At 32.0% G+C, this 24,470-nt stretch overlaps 2 protein-coding genes across 2 annotated transcripts in view; one reads left to right on the forward strand and one right to left on the reverse strand.

The window, feature by feature from the left end:
- The window catches only part of LOC118188738 (glutathione S-transferase Mu 1-like), a 39,143-nt gene extending 22,629 nt beyond the window's left edge, over positions 1–16,514 (reverse strand). The window contains exons 1-3 of the mRNA XM_035359232.2: positions 16,356–16,514; positions 11,159–11,299; positions 1,528–1,609 (exon numbers count right to left, since the gene is read on the reverse strand). Of these exons, the coding sequence (XP_035215123.1) occupies positions 1,528–1,609; positions 11,159–11,299; positions 16,356–16,391 (259 nt within the window). The 5' untranslated portion in view covers positions 16,392–16,514. The remainder of the gene's footprint in view (positions 1–1,527; positions 1,610–11,158; positions 11,300–16,355) is intronic.
- Positions 16,515–16,759: 245 nt separating this feature from the next.
- Positions 16,760–24,470, forward strand: part of UQCR-C2 (Ubiquinol-cytochrome c reductase core protein 2) — a 119,998-nt gene continuing 112,287 nt past the window's right edge. The window contains exon 1 of the mRNA XM_035359231.2: positions 16,760–16,920. Coding sequence (XP_035215122.2) covers positions 16,873–16,920 — 48 coding nt within the window. The 5' untranslated portion in view covers positions 16,760–16,872. The remainder of the gene's footprint in view (positions 16,921–24,470) is intronic.

Consider the following 24,470-nt stretch of genomic DNA (forward strand, 5'->3'; position numbering starts at 1 on the left):
TGCTTATGACACTAAATGCATGCTTGTGGAGGCATACATTTTGTAACAAAACACATGTATTAAAATCTGTCATGTGAAAAAAATTTTCATACAAAAATGCATTTTGCTCCAAATGAACCATAGCACTGTCACTAAAAAACATATTTTAATACCTTCTGCCAAACCCAAATCATTCTAATCTTAAATTCAATCAGCTGATTTAATCATAACTTTAGCCAAAGATCTGAAAGTAATTTTATGTGTTGCACAACACCTGGCATGCAAAACAGCTGCAATTCATTTTGGCATGGATGCTACTCATTTTTGTTAGATGACTGGAGACAGGTACCAAATGTATGAACAGCAGTCATGAAAAGTCAATATATTTCAACCTCGTGTTGTTTGAGTTCTGAACTGCCACTGCATCACATCCCAAATGTCTTTATAGAGTTAAGATCTAGCAAGTTACATGGCTAGGACATTAGTTGAAATTCATCTTTATGCTCCTTGAATCACTCCAACACAATTCGAGCCTCGTGAAATGAGGCTTGACCTGTTAGATTCCATTTCCAGTCGGGAAGATAGATGCCATGTAAGGGTGCAATTGATCTGCAATTATGTTCAGATAGTCTGCAGATTTCGTGTTCTGTTCCACCACAAATAAGGATGTCACAGCCACCCATGAGAACATCCTGCAAAACATAATACCACCATCCTGTGTACAGGCAGGGAACAACTGTCTGTCTGGAAGATGCACACCCTGACATGACAATTGATGTGATGCATCATGATTCATCAAACCAGGCAACTTTCTTCCACTTACCCATGGTTTAGTCTCAATTTTTCCAATCCCACTGCAGGCGTAGTTGACGATTATCCTTGGTCAACAGAAGGACACGAACAAGCTGTGTAATGTACATCCCATATTTAACAGTGTTCGCTGAACTGTCTGTTCTGAAACACTTGCACTTGGACCTGCACTGTATTAGGCTGTCAGATGTGCCAATGTCTGGAGCCAATTTTTCTGTACCAAGCAGGACAGTCTCCAATGGCCTTTTGATTTGATGACCTATGGACTTGTGATACCTTGGTGTCTATTGCGGGTTTCATAGTCATTTACACACTTTGCATAAATACTAGCAATGGCAGATTGTTAAAATGCTAACAGTAGCACAGTTTCAGATATACTTGTTCCAAGTCTTTAGGCCATTACAACCTAACCCCCATTAAATTTGCTTAAATCAGTAGTCACTTGCAAAAGTACAAGAATGATTCTCTACCTTCTCCAGAAGCAGTTAAATATCATTTCCACTACATCACATGCCCCACATGTCATCCAGACAAGTTCACTGAAAAATGTGGAGATGGTCAGATTGTTTTGGCTCATCAGTGTATATTAAGGACAATCCTTTATAGTGTGACATACAATAGATCTACTTGTGAAATCTTAAGAATTTCAAGCAAACTTATTTAAAAAAAAATTAATAGTCAAAACATATTTTATAAAACATCTACAAAATTTATAATCGATAAAAAATCTAAACATACCTAGCTTGTGCTTACGAGCTAAATAGCGCATAATTGTAATGCTCTGGGTAAGCTTTACATCACCATCAATGTAATAGGGTAGCTGGAAAGTTATAAAAAGAAAAATTGAGAATTAAAAAGTAATAAAGATAACTGAACACATTATATATTTTCTAAAATTCCATCGCACCCACCAAATTGGGAATGTCAGAAAAGAATTTTTCATTTTGTAATAAAATTAAATTTCTGTAAGTTAAGTCCACAAATTTAACTTTGATACCAACCCACAACTGCCAATCTTGAAACCTAGAAAATTTTTGCAAGAAAACTGTAAGGTTTTGATGTTGTGTGATGACATGATACCATTTCAAAAGAACTCCAAACTGACTTTGATTCACTTTTATAATACATTGTTTAGGTTAATGAACTACCTGCAATTCAATTGTGACATAAAACACATAAGAGTAAACATTTTTAGAATGACTTCAGAGCCATATAATTACTGTTTGAAATGTAAAACAATATCTTTTTTTTTTTAATGTTTGATCTGACAGCCTTTTTTTCTAGTCTTTTAAGTCTGCATCATGATTTTTACAATGGGCTTTTTGTAAAATTTCTATGGGTATTATTTCTATTTCTCTTCACTGCTTTCCAGAGTCCATCAACTATCATGGGGGTTACACTTACCTCTTTTCAAGAGACCCAAGGCACAATAGTACATAGGCGAAATGGCAGGGGATTTTGCAGGAATATGTTGGAAATGTATATGTGCAATATTTGTATCAGTCTTCAGTTTTTCAAGGAATACAGTACTTTTTGAATTATGACTCGTAGCTTTGTCTTGATGAAGTTTTACTTTTTGAAAGTGTTTGAGATAAAGAAATGGAATATCTTCCCTAGACTTGGCGATAAATGAAACAACTTTGTGATAATACAAGGGATACCCTTCAGTCCACTTTAACCACTTTATTTTTTTTCCCCTTCAGATGACAGGGAGCAAAACATTAATTTAAGTTTGATACACTGATGGTTAAAGAGTTCCTATTGAAAATCATTTTCACATCTAATTATTTTTTGCAGTATATTACCACATTATAAACAATGATAAAACAAATACATAGTATTAATGCTCTCCTTCTTAAGGTCCCCTTTTTTGTTACAGTGCTTATGGGAGTAAATGTACTTTATAGATATTGTATAGTCAGTAAGTGTGATTTATAATAGATAGGTACATATATCCAAAATATAAATTTCACAGAACCATGAATTGCTATAGAATAAAAAAATTATTCTAAATTATAAAAATTTCATCAATCATCTTACTCTCAAAAGTGAAATGCAGACATTTAACTGCAAGTTAGATAAGAGACAAAGCATTCAATTAACAAAATATGGCCCTTACTACACACACTGGCCAATGCATTAGAAACCCAAGAATATTTTATTGGACCACCTTTTGAACTGACAACTACTCTGATTCATTTGGGCATTGAGTCTACATGCTTCTGCAATGTATTTATGTCCAAAGAATACCATGCATTGGCTATGCGGCATTTTAGATCTTGTAAATTAGATGGAAGAGGAGAGTGCTGTCGGATGCATTTTCCCACCTTATCCTACACATTTTCTATGGGGTTAAGATCTGGGCAACGCAGTGGCCAGGGAAGGTGTTACAAGTCCGAGTGATGTTCAGCGAACCAATTTTTAACACTTCTGGTACAATGTATACTTACATTTTCGTCCATGAAGTATCCGTCACCATCAGAATAAAAGTGCAACACTGCAGGGTGCACTTGATCTGCCAGTATATCTAGGTATCTCATGGCTGTTTGTTTACCCTCGAGGAATGCCAGGGCATCACTTCCATGCCAGCAGAACATGCCCTGTATTATGATACTCCCACCACACCCTTGCACAGTCCGAGTAAGGCAAGATGGATTCATGGGGTTCTCGCCAAATTTGATCTCTTACATTAGTGCAAAATAAGGTATAACGTGATTTATAAAACAATACTCATTTCCAACCCTCAGATGTCCAGTGTCTTCTTTCGATACTACTGCAAATGAATTCTTGCATGTTGGGCAGAACTGAGTGGTTTTCTCACAGTTACACGACTATGCATTATCCTCAATGTATGGTTCGAGCTGAAATCTTGGGAAGAGCCTTGGTTGATGATCTATGCAAGTTAGCCCTTTGACAGGCGGTGGGCCAGGCGTTCCACCTTTTTTTTTTATCAGTTTCTATTTCCCAGATGAAAGCCGCAAAATTCTATTTCAAAGCCATACAATTACGTCTTTTAGTTCTATAAATGTATAACAGATGGCAGCACTAGCATTCATCCATGGAAATAATGTAAAATAAAAATTCTCTGCAGGTCTAATTTTGAAGCAGTTTTTTTTAAATTTCTAATGCAATTTAAATCATCTGAATAACAACTTTTGGTGTTAGAATGAATAAATTCACATGAAAGTTTCTTTTTCTAAAAACATTATTATTTGAATTCACATATATTAATTAAGAATGGTTAAAATTAAAAGGTCAGACCAACTACGTCCCACCGCGCATGTAGGAATTGCTGCTACTAGATGGCAGCACTGTTCAAATATTTTTTAATTTAAGTACCTTATATGTTGATAATGCAAGTTTATATTTTTTAATAAATTGTAATAATGTTAAAACTTGAAAAATATCTAGCATTTTTTACGAAAGAAATGAAAATATCTCCATAACATGAAATGTCATTGAATACCGAATGGCTATGTAAGTGTGATTCACCATAGAAAAATATCCTAAGCAGAGGAAAGAAAAATGAAATGTAAATCATGATGGCCTTCTAAATATCTTCCTTTTCAAACCTATAGCGAATAAAGTACTGAAGGGAAAATCTTTTCTGTTTCAAATATATTATGAAAGCATTAAAAAATATCTAAAAAGTCATACAGAGATTGATTTTTTTTAATTATGTAATTTTTTTGAAAAAATTTTTTTTGCGAATACGATCAATATTTTCTAGATAATTATTCAAAAACTTTTTTATATCTTTCTTTTTCATTTGGTTGCTAAAACTAGCACTTTAGATAAGCATGCTAAGAGAATTTACACTGTGGCAAAGATGCCATTTTACTGCTCTAGGTGCGCTGTGGGATAAGCAGTATCCCGTCATGTCATGTACCTTAAAGGTTTACCTGTTTTTTTTTTTGGGGTATGAAATAACATTATATTAGGGGCTAGTTATCTATGTATTAAGTTATTTTTCCCCCCAAAAAATTATGCACTAAACCTCAAAGGGTTAATGCACAGTAGAATCACTGTTCTGCCGTACAATTCATCAGAGACGTCACCGATCACTCTCTTAGAAAATTCTGCTCAAACTGCAGTTACGTCTTCTACAGAAGGACTGTGGATTCTGATTCCAACTTTTGAAAACCTTTGATATGGCTGCTCTTGAGAACCCAGAGAGATTTGCTGTCTTCGAAATCAAGGTCCCTACTAAATGGGCACCAACAAAAAGGCCTTTTTTCAAAGAGTGAAACATCTGTCGTTTTTCCCATTTTACTTCATTTATCATGAAAAGCACTCTTATACCTTACTTACACTAGCATTCTAACCACATGTAATACACATCATTAAAAAAAATTGCATACTTCATCCCTAGTACACATTCACATGAAAATCTCAAAGGTTTCTAATTCATTGGCCAGTGTGTCTAATATATAGGTATATTATAACTACTAATATAAAGTTCTATAACTGAAATTTGAATTATTGGAAAACAGGATATTTTAGCCCTAGTTTCTAATCTTAATGCCAGGAAACTTTCCATAAATGCTATTATTGAAAATCTATTCCTATCCATCTTGTGAACATTATAAACAAATCAGTTATACTAAGAATTAAAAACTCATGATCTATAAATAACAGGCTTTTTTTTTTTTCCCAATATTTACCGTAAGAATTCCAAATTATTGTGGAATTAACACCCCTCCTGACTAGAAATTTACCTAAAACGTTTGCAGAAATTCACAATCCAATAAATTTAACAATAAAAAGTGCTAAGAAAAACTAAACTTCAGTATCAGCTGGAACATTAATAACACAGTGTACATATATATATATAAATTGGTGCCGTGTTGAAATTTCGAAGAATTAAAGATTACATAAAATTAGGCAAATCAAAAACCTTGTGTTTCACATAGATTTTAGTCAAGATCCTACAGATGAATTATAAAAGTGTCTGGAAAGACGAGTTAACTTCATTGACTAAACAAGATAAATGTCTGTGAATATGAAAAGTTTCAAGAAAATCCAATTCACCAATGGAAAAAGCTTTCTGGGTAACTTTTTTTACAAAAATAATTCAAATTATGATTAAATTTGTAACTGTAATTAGCTATTGAAGATTTGTTAATTTTGCCTTTTCAGACATAAGATTTGTGTTTTCGATGCGAAACACGCTTTTAGTTTTCGCTGGAGGTATTGAAATGAAGGAACTACTCTGATATGCGCCCTCAAGTCGCCAAACATATTTGGCGAGAAATTCCACGGGCGAGAAATTATCTAAATTTTTTGTCTACATTTCGAACTTTAAGCCTAAAATGTCTCCAAAAACCCCGTTTTGAACACACAATTTAAGCTAAAAATCCGAAACAAAAACAAAAATTTAGATAGCAAAACCATAAAGTTTCTAACCAAAATGATTTGACATGAGTCCATGTACACAGCGATATGTTTCAACTTAAAAAAAAACATCTACGAATGGCACAATCTAGGCAACGAACAAATCTACGAACTACACATGCCTCGCTTTAATAAATTAACAACAATAAATTTCAAAGAATAACATGTACACAGCATCCTGTTTAAACTTAAAAAAAAAAAAAAAAATCTACGAATTGCACAATTTAGGCAACAAACAGTAAATTGTGCAATGGATATGGCCACAACGATATTTCCTTTTGCCGAACTTCAATTCAACAACTTCCACCATTTTATCTTTCCCCCAACTTCTCAGACATAAAGCATGACGCGAACCAACAAACTCCAGTAAAAGATTTTTTAACGTCAACAGGGTTGCCATACAACACGCAATCGCTCCAAAAACCAGCACAGAACACATATCGCCACATTTGGTGAAATTAGGGCGTATATCAGAGTTGTACCGAAATGAATTTCACGCAGAGTGTCCTTAAAGGAGCTACACTTCCGACATACTTCATCCACACTGCCCACCTCCGGCAGGATAAGGCAGTGTAGCAGGACCTGGGGAGAATAATCAGTAGAAGCCACACATTTGAGAAAGCTGAAGCCAGAAGTCAAGAGTCAACATTAGAAATTTTTACCATTATAGTGAAACAGCTTTTGAATAAAAAATTTCATGCAATTTGACCACATTAATTGTGTAAATTAATGTACCAATTTAGCACAAACATGAATGGAAAATTCTTGTTCTTTTTGTGCTGTATTCAAGAAAGTGTATTTCTATAAAGCAAATTTTAAAGTTTTGTACAATTAGTATATCGAATATTAATTTTTCAGACAGAAAAACAAACCAATTTTTATGATTAGTTCATGAATTTTTTATAAATGTTAAACCAATTTAGTAGGAATAAAGTGAAAAATGAAAGAAGACATAGCAATGATTTGATTTTTAAAATATTTATAATTTTTTAAATTAAACTTTAAAATAGAATTAATTTTTCAATACAATTAATTAGAGGGCCAACAGATAAAGTGAATCTTAAATCATTTCATTACTGCATTTAATAGTGTCTCGAACACTTAGACACATTTAGTTAATTTCCAGTGCAAGCTACAAATATACTGCAACATTAAAAGTTTGAAGAGAACAAAACTCGGCCAGAAAAATACGATTACGGGGCAAGTCTTTTAACATTGAAGTAAATGGCTATCTTAGTAAATTGGCGAGATATCACCAAGCTGGTGATGGTTTCGGCTTAGCTGCTAAATTTGGTGAGAAACTGCCAAAAGTCGCCAAACTTAGCAACTATTTGGATCTTGTTCCTGTATAACTGACTGATCAATGTAAGCAACTGCAATCGTATCCAGAAAAGGAAGGTACTGCAAATTCTTCAGAAACTGGAGGAAAATTACTGGACTTTTTTTTAGTTCACAGTCGACTACAAAGTAGTAAGTTATCTGCAAGCTTAGCTTTTTAGAGGCACTCTGCATTGTTTGTAACCTGAAGTGGTATTTACTAACTACGCTGGGGAAGAGCTGGATGAGTGTTTCTGTGGAAAGTTCGAGGAGAAGTGTTTCATTTGCTAAAATAAATTTTATAAAGCTATCAACAGTTCTGTGGGCATTCAATTTATTACGAACTCAAACACACATAACAATATTCATAGTGCCATTTATTCAACAGGACTTGATACATCATCAATGCAGCGTGTTGTTTAATGTATTTGTTATTTCAGCTATCAGGATAGCAGTTATCAGTTCTAAATGCAGTATTTCTACAACAAGTCTCAGAATTGTTAAACAGTTTGAAAGTCCTAGAAATTACAACATAGATAATTATAAAATTGAAAGGAACTACTTTTATATGCGCCCTCAGGTTGCCAAATGCAGCGAGAAACTCCATGGTGCCGTATTACTATGTAAATTTTTTGTTTACATTTCGAACTAAATAACTAAGCTTAAAATGTCTCCAAAAACGCAGTTTCTGCATGTACAAAAAACACATTTTGAACACACAATTTCAGCTAAAAATCCGAAACAAAAGCAAAAAATTTAGATAGCAAAAACATAAAGTTTCTAACCAAACATATTTGACAAGAATCCATGTACGCAGCGATATGTTTTAACTTTAAAAAAAATCTACGAATTGCACAATCTAGGCAACAAACGAATCTACGAACTATGCACACCTTGCTTTAATAAATTAACATAACAATAAATTTCAAAGAATACCATGACCACAGCATCCTGTTTAAAAAAAAAAATCAACGAATTACACAATCTAGGCATTGCACCTAAATCAACAAAATAAACTAACTAAAATTACAAATAATTCAAAAAACAACAGAAATTTATAGTATAAAAACAATGAGCATATCATTCTACAAAATAAAATTAGTACAATAAAATGCACTTACCATAATACATTCGTTAATAAAATTTCGTCAGTCACACAATAACCGTTAACAAAAGTGCCACGATTTTGCTATATCAAATGTCTTTCAGAGATTCAAAATTTTGAAAGTAACGACAAAAACTTCCTCCAAAGTTAACTTACTGCACGAAAACCAAGATCCAAGTCTTAAACTCCGCTGACAACCGCATACTTTACCAGCAAGCATTTAACTGTAAATCCACACAAGAACTATAAGAAATGCCTTTCTTCATCCGAGTTCTCATTGCAGCTTCGCATTTCGGACTCCGTTATAAAAGTCCCACAGAAATTCCAAAAATACACTTCGTTTCATAAACACAGCCGTAAACAAAAGACATGTTAACAACTCCAACATCGTACCTTTTAAGCCTTTCTGTCACACTACCTTTTAAAGTCGAAGTTTTGATTAAAAAAAAGATAGGCAGTCTAATTAGGCCTAGAAGAGTACACAAGTAAAATTTTGTGAAGATAGCACTTATCGTTTTAATTCTGTGGGCACACTGATTGAATAGAGCTACGGAAAGAGTGCAGAAACGAGCATTGTTGTCAATGAAGTGACAGATGAAATGCGGAGAAACAAAGAATACAGACTCTCAGTTGTCCTAGATTATCGGTGATCCCGGTCTGGGCACACTGTTTGATTTTAAGCAAGATTTCAAGGTAAAAATTTAAAACTAATATAGAATAAGGAGATTAGCATACAGCCCCAAAAAAATAACATAGAAATTTCTTTTCAAATAATTCCTTTTAAACCCAAAAGCAATCTGGAAGATTTTTTTTAAAAAATGAGGATCTTGAAAAACTAAACATGGCTAAAATATATAGACTGGTTTGTGTCCATATATTTTAGCCATGTTAAATTTTTAGGTGTGTCCAGACGGGACACACTGTGCCGTAAAGGGTTAATACTAAATTTACTTTCCCCACAATCTAAAATACGCCACTGAAATCTTCCCACCACGTCTATCATTGCAACATAGGCCATTACGCCTATGCACGACACGAACCGATGAGCAATTAAACCACTGCAGCAAGAGTTGGGTTTCAACGTCAAAAGGGTTGCCATACAACAACATCGTTCGCAAAATCATTGCAATTGCGCCAAAAACCAGTGCAGAATATATATCGCCACATTTGGTGATCTTAGGGCGAATATAACAGTACAGCCAAATGAAAATACTGACTTACCTATCATAGCATTTGTTTCAGGTTGATTTGCAGTTTAAAAAATATACAGTACAAAGTCTTTAATCCGGACGTCCATAATTCGGAATGGTCTATCATCCGGACCTCAAACCTACAAACTTTCTGCGCAGGCTAAAATGATCTAATTATCCATTTCAGTTAATGATGCAGATGGCATTGTTCCTTAATCTTCCAATTAGATCCGGCTTATTACTTTTTGCAGACAGAGCAATTTTATAAAAAGTAAGCTTGAACTTTCGATTATGTCAAAGTTTCCGATTCCGGAGCTGCCAAAGAATCTACAAAGCGAAAGCATGTTTCGATGTCCATCAAACAAAAAGTGGAATTGCTGCAAAAAATGGATAAAGGCATGAAGAAAGTGACAGAGAGGTTAGTGAAAACGAAAAAATTTTGATTGACAAATTAGTCGGTATTCTCGACACAGCAATTACAGCACTTGAACAGCGGAACTTGGTAACTGAACGAGAAATTATGATGCCTGTTTGTATAATTAAAGAGAAAGCATTAGCACATAAAACGAAGCAACTTAAGCAACTTACATTGAAAGAGATGTTTAATAAAGTAAACAAATAAATATTAAGCTTTTTTTGTAAATTTTGATACCCTTTAGATCTTAATTGTTCTTTATTTCATAAATTACAGTTTCATATTTTTAATTTTATAATTTCTGCATGCCATCTTACCAGATTTACACTGAGGATCTATAATCCGGAATCGTCGAAGTCCCGACGAGTCAGGATTAACGACTTTTGACTGTATATAGTATTATTCCAACATAGGTATGTTGACACAAAATCGGACTTTTTCTGAAATAACACATCAATTTTTTCCATGTTTCGATTCTATAATTTGGGAAAAACCCTAATATGGAAACGCCGAAGTCCCAACGAGTCCGGATTAAAGACTTTGTACTGTATTAATTATGACAAGAACAATCGTTTGGCCAAAATATACTGTATACAGGACCCCCAAAAAAGCACGACTGAGACTGGCTAGTAAGTTTTAATCTTAATTGTAGCAAAATACACAAGAAAACATGATTGAATTTTGTGCTGTTAATAGTTTTTATTGAACTTAGCATGTTAAATGAATCATTATTCTAAAAAATGACTTTCCTTTTTGGTTACTTTCAACTTATTTTAATCAAGACAACACTTTAAACATATGCATTCGTAATAATTTAAAAGGAATAAAATTACTGTATCAAAAGAAAAAAATCCAAACTATTCAACTATGTATTCAACAACAAATTTTAAACAGAATAAAACTCTTAAATAATATCAAAAGCTTTAAAAAAATGGACCATATACATACATTTGGAAAATCCAAGCCAAGTGTGTGCTTTTCTTTAAGCCAAGCACTACGATCATAGTCAGGAGCCGGGCCATAAGCATACTTCTTATCTTCAAATTCTGATTCTGTGTATGCTAGCAACAAACGAATAGGCTGTGCCAACTGAAAACAAACATACACCAAATTGCATAAATTCACACTATGTTTTTAATAACACTATGAAATAACACAATAAATTTACTTGACACACATAGAACGGTAAAATATGAAATTAAATTCCAAATGCACGAGAAAAGATATTTCGGTGCTACTTTGGTAGATGGTTGCACAGATTTTGGCAGTTTTTCTTTTGGCGAGTAATACGACTTATGGTAAACCCATTGCTGGATAAGTTATTTATGGTAACCGATACTTTGTTGACATTTTATTTAAAAAATAATGCGTGTTATTATGCATAAATTCCGTGTTTTAAATATTATTTATGGCTTCTAAATATTAAAAATCAATTTAATTTTGCATTTTTATTTGAAATAAAAATTTTATTCTTTATCATATTTTATGAAATTTTATGCTGTGGATGATGTAATCAGTGACGTCACCTTACTTTAAAAGTAATTGGTTTTAACATCTATAAATTTAATCTAATGTTTTAAACATTATTTATGGCTGTTAATATTAAAATACAATTTAATTTTGCATTTCTTTTTTAAAATGATTTTATTATGTATGATTATTTAAATAATTTTAATTCTAGGCGTGATATAATCAGCTCTCTGATTGGTTTTAGAATATTTGTGCATTAAAGAGCTGTAATCAGCTTCCCTGATAGGTTGCTGAAAATTTGTGCATTACCGCGCCATTTTAAAATTTAATTGATATCTTCGAATTCCTTCAAAGATGAATGTTGTTTTTGATAAGTACCAAGAATTTTTGGTTTCGGAATCAAAAAATTGTCCTTTGAGACCTTATTTTCGCCAGCCTGGCTTTCCTAATCAAAGATTTATTTATAAATTCTTACAAGGGTCAGAGGAAATTTATTTTAAATTTTTGAAGGAAACGTCGCTAATTGTTTCTTCAATGAAGTGCGAAAATGTAGACCACAGATGAAGACCGTAAGAAGAGCAGATTCTGAGACGGCCGTATATGATATTGTGGTCACGTTGGAAGATATAACCGCTGTAACGGTAAGAAAATTATTAGACATTCCTCCTTTTTTACCAACAATAAACTAATTGCTGTCATTTTAGCTTAGTGTACGAAGCGTTCTTATTTACTTATTTTAAAGTATTTAATTTAAGTAATATTTTAATTCTTTTAAACGTTGGTATGATGGTTTTTAATTCGATATTCAATTTACATAATATTTTAATCCAATTAAACGTTGGCGCAATGTTTTTATAGTGGTATTTTTATTCTATTTCTATGCTATATGAAAGTAATGATAATCTTACTTTAGTATTTTATACTCATAGTAAATGTGGTTGATCTTTACAATATGGTAACTGGTAGTTTGGCGACATTTTGGAGGCGATAAAGGTTACTACCTGGGACTTTGGTAATAATGTGAGCAGTACTCAGTTCCGATTACGCATTATTTTGCGTGAGGGAAATGAGAGATGATGGGATATGTCGTGATATTAATGGACGAATTACGGTTCTTTAATCGGAAAAGGGGGGAAATCGGGAAAAAATGTGGAAATTTTGTATTTAGTTTTATTCTGTGTTGTGTGAAACAGTGTTGTTTAATTTTTGGATCCCATGGCCCTAACTAAAGTGAATTCGAAATGGGTATTTAGGCATTGTGATAAAGAGAAGTTTGCTTTTTATTTAGCGGAGGAAGTATGGAGGAAAAATTCGCAGAAAAAATCTTTCAATAATTTTATTGAATGAATTAGAAAAGTGTATCCGCCACGTAATCAAGATTCTGAAGAAGATTAGGTAAGTTAGTATTTTTAATTATTTGAGGATATTATTTTTATGCATTGTTCTAAATGTAAGGTGGAAAGGAATTTGGTATTATTGGGAAAATTGTTATTAGCAATGATTTAGTTTAAAGTAATTAGGATTGTAAGGTAATTTTTATTAATTTAATGTACGTGCTCATTTATATTTTAAGTAGTGTTTTTGAATTTAATTATATTTTAATGAAATGATAGTTATTTTGTGAATTTTATGTTTGTAGGAATTTGGTATACGTTTTAGTTGAAGTAAACGTGCATGGAAATAATTTAAATATCTGACACTAAGTATTTGTAATGGTTGCGGTATGAATTCGTTGGTGATGTTTATAATATAATCGATGATTTAGAGGTAAAAGTTTTTGGATATTTTATTTATTTTATATGTGGAAATGTTCATATTTGGAAACGGTAAATACTTTTTCGCGATCAGGTAATTTCATATATGTTCTTTTTACCGGGTTTAAAGATTGAGAAAATTGTCATGTATTTTCGTGAAATTTTTCTTATTTATGAGAAAAAAGCAGTGTACATGGATATAGTGAAGAGTGTGCGCAATGCCATTTTTGTGCAATTCTGGGATGTTTTTTTAAGTAAAAATAAGTCGGCGTGTACATGGTTTATGTGTATGTGTTATTTTGAAAAACGCGTAAGGAGTATGGTATTGTGCACTTTTTTCCCAATTTTGCAGTGAATATTTGTCATGATTAAGCAGTTTTGTTTGATAAAATTTCTAGCATAAGTGTAATTCGGCTAGTAGATTGTTGGAAGAAGTGTTCAGTAGATAAAAAGAAAAGAAACATGTCTTTACTTCGTGAAGACAAAATGGCGGCAGGGAAAAAAAATAGAGGGTTGCTGTAGGAGAGTTGGTTGCCAAATTTTTGCCAAAAAATCGCCAAGTTACCATAATGTAAAGATCAACCATAAATGTATTTATTTACACTTGCCTGCCATCTTAAAAAATGACATTTTCAACAAAAAAATTAATCCATTATTTCTAACGATATTTATTTATTTTTTTTTAAGTTTCGAATACTTTACTATGCGTAAAAACAGCGTTTTTCAAGATGGCTGACGTTTGTAGAAATCGCGCCAACGTAAATCTCCAAAAATCCGTGCAACCTTTTACCAAAGTAGCACCGATATTTCTCAGAGATTTCACTACTGAAAGAGTTGAAAATACATAAAAAGCATGTTAGAACATAAAAACTGAACTTAATGACTTCTACCTGTTCAAATTTTAGTTTCGGTTTCTTTTAAATTCACACCTACATAAATAGACAAACTCTTTTCTTAAGAAACTATACACAAAATTGGCTCTTGTAATTTAAATCAATTAATTCAAACAAATGTGACATATGCTGTCTGCCTGTAAGCTTTGTCATTTTGCAGATAAAACACAAAATTTAAATGAAGAAATTTATACCATGATTAAAAACAGTTAAAGTGCAGAATCACCCACTTATTTGCTTGGTGCTATTTACAAGAGTAAGAAGAATTAAAGTTTTGTCAATTTTTGATTTTTTAAGTGAAAATAGATCGATGTGCACATGGATAAAGTCAAGGGAGTACACAATGCCATTTTTGTGCAATTCTTGGATGTATTTCAAATGAAAATAGGTCGATGTGTACCTGGATACCGAGTATGTGCAATCTTAAAAACATGCCAAGTAGTGGGCGATTCTGCACTTTCACCATTAAAAACGGTACTAAAATGTAAAAAGTTCTTAAAACTTAAATAAAAACATTAAAAAACTTTTCAAAAGAATGTGCATTAAAACTTTAGTCACAATGATGCTCCATGCAAAGTAATACAAGATTGATTAGTTAGTTGAAATTATTAAATTAGCAATTATAAACCAAAATGATATTATTTTTGGTAAAAAGTTTACAAATGGGTGCCCCTTCTTTCTTGACGATTCTTTTCTGGCGCCAAGATCGGCGCTTGGAAGGCACAATATCAAGATGGTCGCTAAACAAAACCAAAACAAGAAGTCCAAGAATTGCACAAACTCTGTGTTTATGTACACATCGATCTGTTTTCACTTAAAAAAACATCCTAGAATTTCACAAACTAGGCATTGCACACTGCCTTAAATTTGTCCATGTACACATCAATCTATTTTAATTTAAATAAAATCAGGAAGCTAAAACAAAGTTAAAACTACCATGGTAAACAGAAGTGCAGTTTCTTCTCCAAAATTTAAAAAAAAAAAAAAAAAAAAAAAATTGTCGCTAATCGAAGGGGCACCTAATTCTACGCTAGAGCCTTTTTTTTTTTTTTTTTTTTTGCATGAATACGCTGAAATCGGTGCAGTTCGTAAGGAAGGCAAGTCCTACACATATTACAAGATGTAAATAATGACACTGCGGGATTTGGAGACATTATTATGATGAGCAATAAACGGGTCATTTTGGTGCGGGGGACAGTTTTCAAAATCGCACCAAAGCCATACCATGTACTAGGATTTTACCATAAACACAATAAAGCCCGCTGCTTGGTGCGTTTTTATGAATTGCACATACACGGTATCCATGTAGACGTCGACCTATTTTCACTTAAAAAGTCAAAGAAAATTGACAAAAATCCAATTCTTCTTACTCATGTAAAAAGCGCCAAACAAATAAGTGGGCGATTCTGTACTTTAGCCAAATATAGTGGATAATGTTTTATTATGCTTTTTATGTCATTTTACGGAAGTTTACAGATGATAAATTGATATGCTACCTTTTAAATTTTTCTGATACCTCAGTTTCTATCAGGGTTGACTCTTAACAAGTTCTCCTATTTTTTAGATTTAGAAGATTAGCTTATAATTTATACCACTTAGCACATTGAATGACTTGGGAGACATTAATAATAAAATTGTACGATTGTATATAAGCAGACCTCAACTATTCAATAAGGTAAAACATCGGAAGAAAAATTCGAAATATTAAGGGACATGAGTGCAGGCACTTAAATTCATCTTTAAGAGCATTTAGCGCCATTTTATACAGCCATCTAGTGCGCTCTGGCATACATAAGCATAAAGTCAAAGAATTTACTTTTGTAAAGAACGCTCAATGTGCATTTTTCAGTAGTATAATTACACCTCTGAAAATAGAATAAAATGCAATTTAACATATTAATTTAGAAGGGCGATGATACCAGAGATAACTTACTAAGCCTAACATACTTCACAACGAAAAGAATGACGAATAATTGTAACGGTTACTCAAATGAGCTAAATAACATATGAATGATAATAAGAACTCACTCCTCGAATATTCCAGTATCCTAACACAGGAGCCATTTCAGATCAGCGTTTAAATGGTTACAATCGGGTTTTCAAGACACCGCTCAAGAAATTTCTTAACCGGTACTAGCAGGCAAAAAAGGTAACTGTGTTATTGCCAATACCAAACTACCAAATATAAAATATTCATTTCCAGCTTTTGGAAAGCCACTAGTAAAAATCCGATATTCAGTCATAATATAAACACACCCGATGAAAGCAATAATTTAACTAGCTATTCATAATGATGCATCAAATTCAATAAAAGTGACATATTTTTTCAATATTTTATTTTGCGAAGCTTTCAAATCAATGCCCCTCTCTCTACATTGCTCGAGGCTCAGGGTAAGGGCCAAGGAGGCTAACCTCGCAACTCCTCCGATTTTTCCTTTCCCTCGTAAAGATCTCCTGCGAACCACGACTTTCATTACCGTGTCTTGTATATCTACAAGGTAAAGTTGAAGATAGGTTAGATAGGTGAATACGTAACTTATTCGCCATGAATGTGTATAGATTTCGAAAAATTTTCACCTCTTCCCCTTTATACGTAAGTGAAAATGCCTATTATAAATATACTTCTGGTGTTGTAGTTCTGTTCTGATTTTCTGTGAGCCAAATTTCACTTTGCAGAAGGTCAATTCAGTGGTGGTGTTCGTATTAAGAATCTGGTATTTCGTTTTAGCGTTTTATGCGTAAAAACTTATTCTGTATTTATGCTCATAAATCATAGTCTACATTTTAAAGGAAATTGTAATGAATGTTTATATTGCACATTCTCTGTATTGTAATCCCATAATTTAGTTCAGTATTTTCGAATTTTTTCACGTAGTGCCTATCGTTGTGTCCTAAAGTTTGTTTTGACCGTTTTATTTGCCCTGTCAGTTTTACGATGTATTCAAATTTTCCACCTAATTATCAGTTGTTTATTTTCTAGTAAGTAATTAAATAATTATGCAGAAAGTACTAATTAACGTTGGTTTAAAAAAAAAAAACCTGGCGAAACAGTTTGTACCGATTCTAGAAAGACTGACTGTTTTATTTATTTAACGAAAATAGAATATTCATAATATTTAAAAAAATTAATCGATCTTTTTATATGTTTATCAAGTGGAAAAGGCAGTTTGTGGAAAAAGTCGAAGAGTAAAGCAGGTTGAACTTATAAAATTATTCTGTTTTCATTTGTGCATTGAAACAGAGTTTTCTGAAATGCTCCTAAGCATATAGATATTATGCATGAGAGAAATGGGACTTCTTTTTTAAGCAGATATGTTATACTTACTTTCTCTTATTTCTTTAAAATTTAAATGGTGTGCAAGTGCAGCTTTGATTGACAATTAGGAATGCCTAGGAAGTCAAGTATTGCATAATCAGTATTTAACTTAGGTTCCATTGATTTACCTAGAATCATCATGAAATTTAATCTTTGCTTTAGTTTTTATGTCTAATGTAATTATAAAATGTAGTTACTGTATAATTTGGAACAAAGTAGCTAACTTCTCAAAATTTGTATCACTTGCACACATTTTTAATGGTCTTGGACAAATCGACACAATTGTAGCTCAATATGCAAATTTATGAAATATAAGTATAAATAACAGTGAAAAATTGGCTAATCTGCGGAATATGGTAACAGGTAGTTTGGCGACATTTTGGAGACGATAAAGGTTACTACCTAGGACTTTGGTAATAATGTGAGAAGTACTGTTCCGATTACGCATTATTTTGTGTGAGGGAAATGAGAGATCATGAGATATGTCATGTGACATTAATGGATGAATTACAGTTCTTTAATTGGAAAAGGGGATTAATTTGGAAAAATTATTTTGTATTAAGCTTCATTGTGTGTTGTGTGAAATAGTGTTGATTAATTTTCGGACTGCATGGCACTATGTAAAGTGAATTCTAAATTTTTAATGCGTTTATCTGATAATAATAATAAGTTGAGATTGTGTAAAAGAAAGGATGTTACAGTTAAGTTTAAATGGCGGTGCAAGAAATCTGGTGAAAATGGACATTTTGTGAAACGCAGTGTAAGGAAGGGTACGTGGTTTGCTGAAAGTAGTTTGAGTATAGGTGAAATTTTATTAATTTCTTATTACTTGGTGAATAGACTTCCAGTTGACTACTGGATTTCGGATTTAGAAATTAGCAGTAGTACTGCAGCCACGTAATGAAGGTTCTGAAGAAGATTAGGTTAGTATTTTTAATCATTTGAGGATATTATTTTTATACATTGTTCTAAATGTAAGGAGTAAATAAATTAATGTGGATTGGAATTTTGAAATTAATTGGAAAATTGTTATTAGCAATGATTTAGTTTAAAGTAATTAGGATTGTAATCTAATTTTTACTAATTTAATGTATAAGCTTATTTATATTTTAAGTAGTGTTTTTTAATTTAATTATATTTTAATTTAATGATCGTGATTTTGTGAGTTATATATTTGTAGTATTAGTAGCAACTGTAAATGAGGAAAACAAAAGTCAACCTTCCTGCAATTATGAAGTTCACCACAAAAGAAAGACAAGCCCACAAACATCAAAAAATAAAAAAAAAGCAGCAGAAATTAGATAATTTTTTTTAAAGAATTAATTCAGGTAATTTAAAATAGTTACATAAAATGTAGTAGTTTATATGTTTGAAAATTTATGGTTATTAATTTTGCAAAAAAGTAATTTATTGAACTTTTATAATTAGGTCATTCAATACTTCATAATTGTAATTTTTCATTTCTCTCCCTCCGCTTCTCCAAACTCCAAAATGTCGGTAGTAAATCCGTAAAAGTTTCAGGGGAATTTTTGGTGTCCCACAAACACCCCTGATGCAGGAAAATTGTGTGAATTTTTCAACTTGGGAAAAAGCACATATATGAAATTACCTGATCGCGAAAAAGTATATACCCTTTCCAAGGATGAACATTTCCACGTATAAAATAAATAAAATATCCAAAAACTTTTACCTCTAAATTATCTATTATATTATGAATGTCACCAATGAATTCATACCGCAAACATTAAAAATGGTTACAAATACTTAGTGTCAAATATTTAAATTATTTCCATGCACGTTTACTTCAACTGAAACGTATACCAAATTGCTACAAACATAAAATTCACAAAATAACTATGATTTAATTAAAATATAACTAAACCATGTACAGGTCAACTTATTTTTACTTAAAAAAAACATCGCAGAATTGCACAAAAATGGCATTGCGCACACTCTTCACTATATCCATGTACACTCACTGCTTTTTTCTCATAAATTAGAAAAATTTCAAAATGCATGAAAATTTTGTGAATCTTTAAATCCGGTAAAAAGAACATATATGAAATTACCTGATCGCGAAAAAGTATAGACCCTTTCCAAGGATGAACATTTCCACGTATAAAATAAATAAAATATCCAAAAACTTTTACCTCTAAATTATCTATTATAAATGTCACCAACAAATTCTTAACGCAAACATTAAAAATAGTTGCAATTGCTTAGTGTCAAATACTTAAATTATTGCCATGCACGTTTACTTCCACTGAAACGTATACCAAATTCCTATAAACATATAATTCACAAAATAACTATCATTTAATTAAAATATAATTAAATTAAAAAACACTACTTAAAATATAAATAAGCACATACATTAAATTAATAAAAATTAGCTTACAATCCTAATTACTTTAAACTAAATCATTGCTAATAACAATTTTCCAATAATACCATATTACTTTATTTACTCCTTACATTTAGAACAATGCATAAAAATAATATCCACAAAGAATTAAAAATACTAACTTACCTATTCTTCAGAATCTTGATTGCGTGGCAGATAAACTTTTCTTATGTCCTCCACTAAATAAAAAGTAATCGTATGTGCGCCTGTTTTAGGATCTTTAAAATCATACTTATAGTTCACCGCAAGATGTTGAAAACCTTCATCTTCCAAACAGACTTAATAAAACTTAATAAGCAATCTTTACTTCTAACTCGCACAACCTTAAAAAAACGCTTATTACTACCCCTTTCAATCCCACCAAATACCCATTTCGAATTCACTTTAGATAAGGCCATGGGATCCAAAAATTAACCAACACTGTTTCACACAACACAGAATAAAGCTAAATACAAAATTTCCAGATTTCCCCCCTTTTCCGATTAAAGAACTGTAATTCGTCTCCATTAATGTCACATGACATATCTCATGATCTCTCATTTCCCTCACGCAAAATAATGCATAATCGGAACTGAGTACTTCTCACATTATTCCCAAAGTCCTAGGTAGTAACCTTTATCGCCTCCAAAATGTCGCCAAACTACCTGTTACCATATTCCAAAGATTAGCCCAAGAATTCAAAGACTTACACAAACTTGTTGTCCATGTACACATCGACCTATTTTAACGTAAAAAAAAAAAATCGGAGAATTGCACAAACTAGCCATTGTGCACTGCCTTAACTTTGTCCATGTACACATCATTCTATTTTCACTTAAACACAATCAGTAAGGTAAAAAAAAAAGTTAAAACTGTCATATTAACCAGAAAAATTTCGCTGCTGTTTCGACATGCAGAGATGAACAAATAACCAAAAATACATGAACAGAGAGTAATAAATAACTAAAAATATATATATTTCCTTACATAAAAACATTAGACAACTAATCTTTTAACAAATATTAATACGCAGAGACGAATAAATAAACAAAATGTCTATTTCTAAACATACCTTTTTTCATGTGCATACGTTCACGCTTTCCACCAGTATCCGAAGCCTTACTGGAAAGGCAATTGTGTGCCTTCCAGCAGTAAGAAACTATAGTCATATCTGGAAGAATATACTCATTTATAACACCAAGCAAACTTTCAGGCAACTTTTCAGAAACCACTTTCATAAAACATTACGTATGTGCAACTGAACACAGCAATTGAAAATGTTAAGAAACAAAAAAACCCCAGTCCATACAAAAGGGTTACTATTATAAAAAATAGCTAAAATCTGAATTTATCACAACACATTGGCGATATTCTCACAACTTTCCCCAAGGCTAGTTTTGCCAACATTATCAACATTAGGGTTACTGAAAAACCTATTTCACAAATAACCAAAACCACTTGGCAATTTTTTCACACACAAACCAAGGGGTATCATACAGCAAAGATCAACCAAAAATGATTAAATAAATGAGTAAGGCCTGAATTGGACAGGAAAGAAAATTTAATACTTTAAACAGTATTCTTGTCGATCAGGTAGAATAACTGCTTAATTTGGGCATATAATTTGCTTAAATATGTAATATTCTTTTCTTATAGGAGAAGTACTGCTGGATATTCTACTTTATAGAATCATTTCTTTGCTTATTTTCCTGGGAAAGGAGGCATATATTCCTTAGCTTTTATTGATTTTGTTTGTAGTGGCTGAGCAAAAACCTGTTGTTATGAATGAAGGGTAGCTCATTGCCAACTGTTTCACATAACTGGGGCATGTTTAATGTAAATCTGTGACCTTCACTACAGTAGACCCAATTTACTAGATCAGCTGTCATTCATAACAAGGTAGGCTGATTATAGCCTCTTAACCACTTGCGCTAAAAACGTGCTAAGCACATCGAGATGCTTTGTCTCAAACCGCGAGCAACGTGAACACCACGTCGATAGGCTTTTATCGCAAAAATGAAAATAACGTGCTGCACACGTCGCCTAACAACGAGATTGTTTATTTCTCGAGTTACAGCTCTGGATTGCACTCGCAGACGCGGAGTGGTGTAAATGAGACACTTTACCGCTTATTATATTGTGACTTTACTGGCAGTAATCTGACATCACTGTGTTGCACCTGTTCTGGTTTTTGCACTTTTAAAACTGTAGTTTCATTCAGATGTGAGGCGATTTTCTAGAGGTTGCATATCCAAAATTAATTTTAATCATATATATTTGTTTTCTAATAATGTAAATATTTAAAATAATTTATAATAAAAAAATTTTCCATATACCATGAATGAACAAAATCTTTTTGGTCAGAATTTAAATTAGTATTTTAAAAAGTAATTTCAACTGCTTGTTTAAAAAAAATCTGTTAGCAGGCTTTTTTTTTTTTTTTTTTTTTTTTTGTGTGTTCACTAAATTTCAGGTAAGTTTCTGTATGACATCTAAGCTTAATGATACTTTTCATAGTTAGGTGTACATCTTATAGCATAGTAATTTTCAAATCAAGAAGAAGGATTTTTGGTTGATCTTTACATTATGGTAACTTGGCGATTTTTTGGCGAAAATTTGGCAACCAACTCTCCTACAGCAACCCTCTATTTTTTTTCCCCGCCGCCATTTTGTCTTCACGAAGTAAAGACATGTTTCTTTTCTTTTTATCTACTGAACACTTCTTCCAACAATCTACTAGCCGAATTACACTTATGCTAGAAATTTTATCAAACAAAACTGCTTAATCATGACAAATATTCACTGCAAAATTGGGAAAAAGTGCACAATACCATACTCCTTACGCGTTTTTCAAAATAACACATACACATAAACCATGTACACACCGACTTATTTTTACTTAAAAAAACATCCCAGAATTGCACAAAAATGGCATTGCGCACACTCTTCACTATATCCATGTACACTGCTTTCTTCTCATAAATTAGAAAAATTTCACGAAAATAAATGACAATTTTCTCAATCTTTAAACCCGGTAAAAAGAACATATATGAAATTACCTGATCGCGAAAAAGTATTTACCCTTTACAAATATGAACATTTCCACATATAAAATAAATAAAATATCCAAAAACTTTTACCTCTAAATCATCTATTATATTATAAACGTCACCAACGAATTCATACCGCAAGCATTACAAATACTTAGTATCAAATATTTAAATTATTTCTATGCACGTTTACTTCAACTTAAACGTATACCAAATTCCTACAAACATAAAATTCACAAAATAATTATCATTTAATTAAAATATCACTAAACCTTGTACACGTCGACTTATTTTTACTTAAAAAAACATCCCAGAATTGCACAAAAATGGCATTGCGCACACTCTTCACTATATCCATGTACACTGCTTTTTTCTCACAAATTAGAAAAATTTCACGAAAATACATGACAATTTTCTCAATCTTTAAACCCGGTAAAAAGAACATATATAAAATTACCTGATCGCGAAAAAGTATTTACCCTTTCCAAATATGAACATTTCCACATATAAAATAAATAAAATATCCAAAAACTTTTACCTCTAAATCATCTATTATATTATAAACGTCACCAACGAATTCATACCGCAACCATTACAAATACTTAGTGTCAGATATTTAAATTATTTCCATGCACGTTTACTTCAACTAAAACGTATACCAAATTCCTACAAACATAAAATTCACAAAATAACTATCATTTCATTAAAATATAATTAAATTCAAAAACACTACTTAAAATATAAATGAGCACATACATTAAATTAATAAAAATTACCTTACAATCCTAATTACTTTAAACTAAATCATTGCTAATAACAATTTTCCCAATAATACCAAATTCCTTTCCACCTTACATTTAGAACAATGCATAAAAATAATATCCTCAAATAATTAAAAATACTAACTTACCTAATCTTCTTTAGAATCTTGATTACGTGGCGGATACACTTTTCTAATTCATTCAATAAAATTATTGAAAGATTGTTTCTGCAAATTTTTCCTCCATACTTCCTCTGCTAAATAAAAAGCAAACTTCTCTTTATCACAATGCCTAAATACCCATTTCGAATTCACTTTAGTTAGGGCCATGGGATCCAAAAATTAAACAACACTGTTTCACACAACGCAGAATAAAGCTAAATACAAAATTTCCACATTTTTTCCCGATTTCCCCCCTTTTCCGATTAAAGAACCGTAATTCGTCCATTAATATCACATGACATATCCCATCATCTCTCATTTCCCTCACGCAAAATAATGCGTAATCGGAACTGAGTACTGCTCACATTATTACCAAAGTCCCAGGTAGTAACCTTTATCGCCTCCAAAATGTCGCCAAACTACCAGTTACCATATTGTAAAGATCAACCGGATTTTTTTTCCTTTCTGGAAA

Source organism: Stegodyphus dumicola, chromosome X1 (genome assembly GCF_044657685.1).
Source record: "Stegodyphus dumicola isolate Sdum_Otavi_A_Nest chromosome X1, ASM4465768v1".
Taxonomy (NCBI): domain Eukaryota; kingdom Metazoa; phylum Arthropoda; class Arachnida; order Araneae; family Eresidae; genus Stegodyphus; species Stegodyphus dumicola.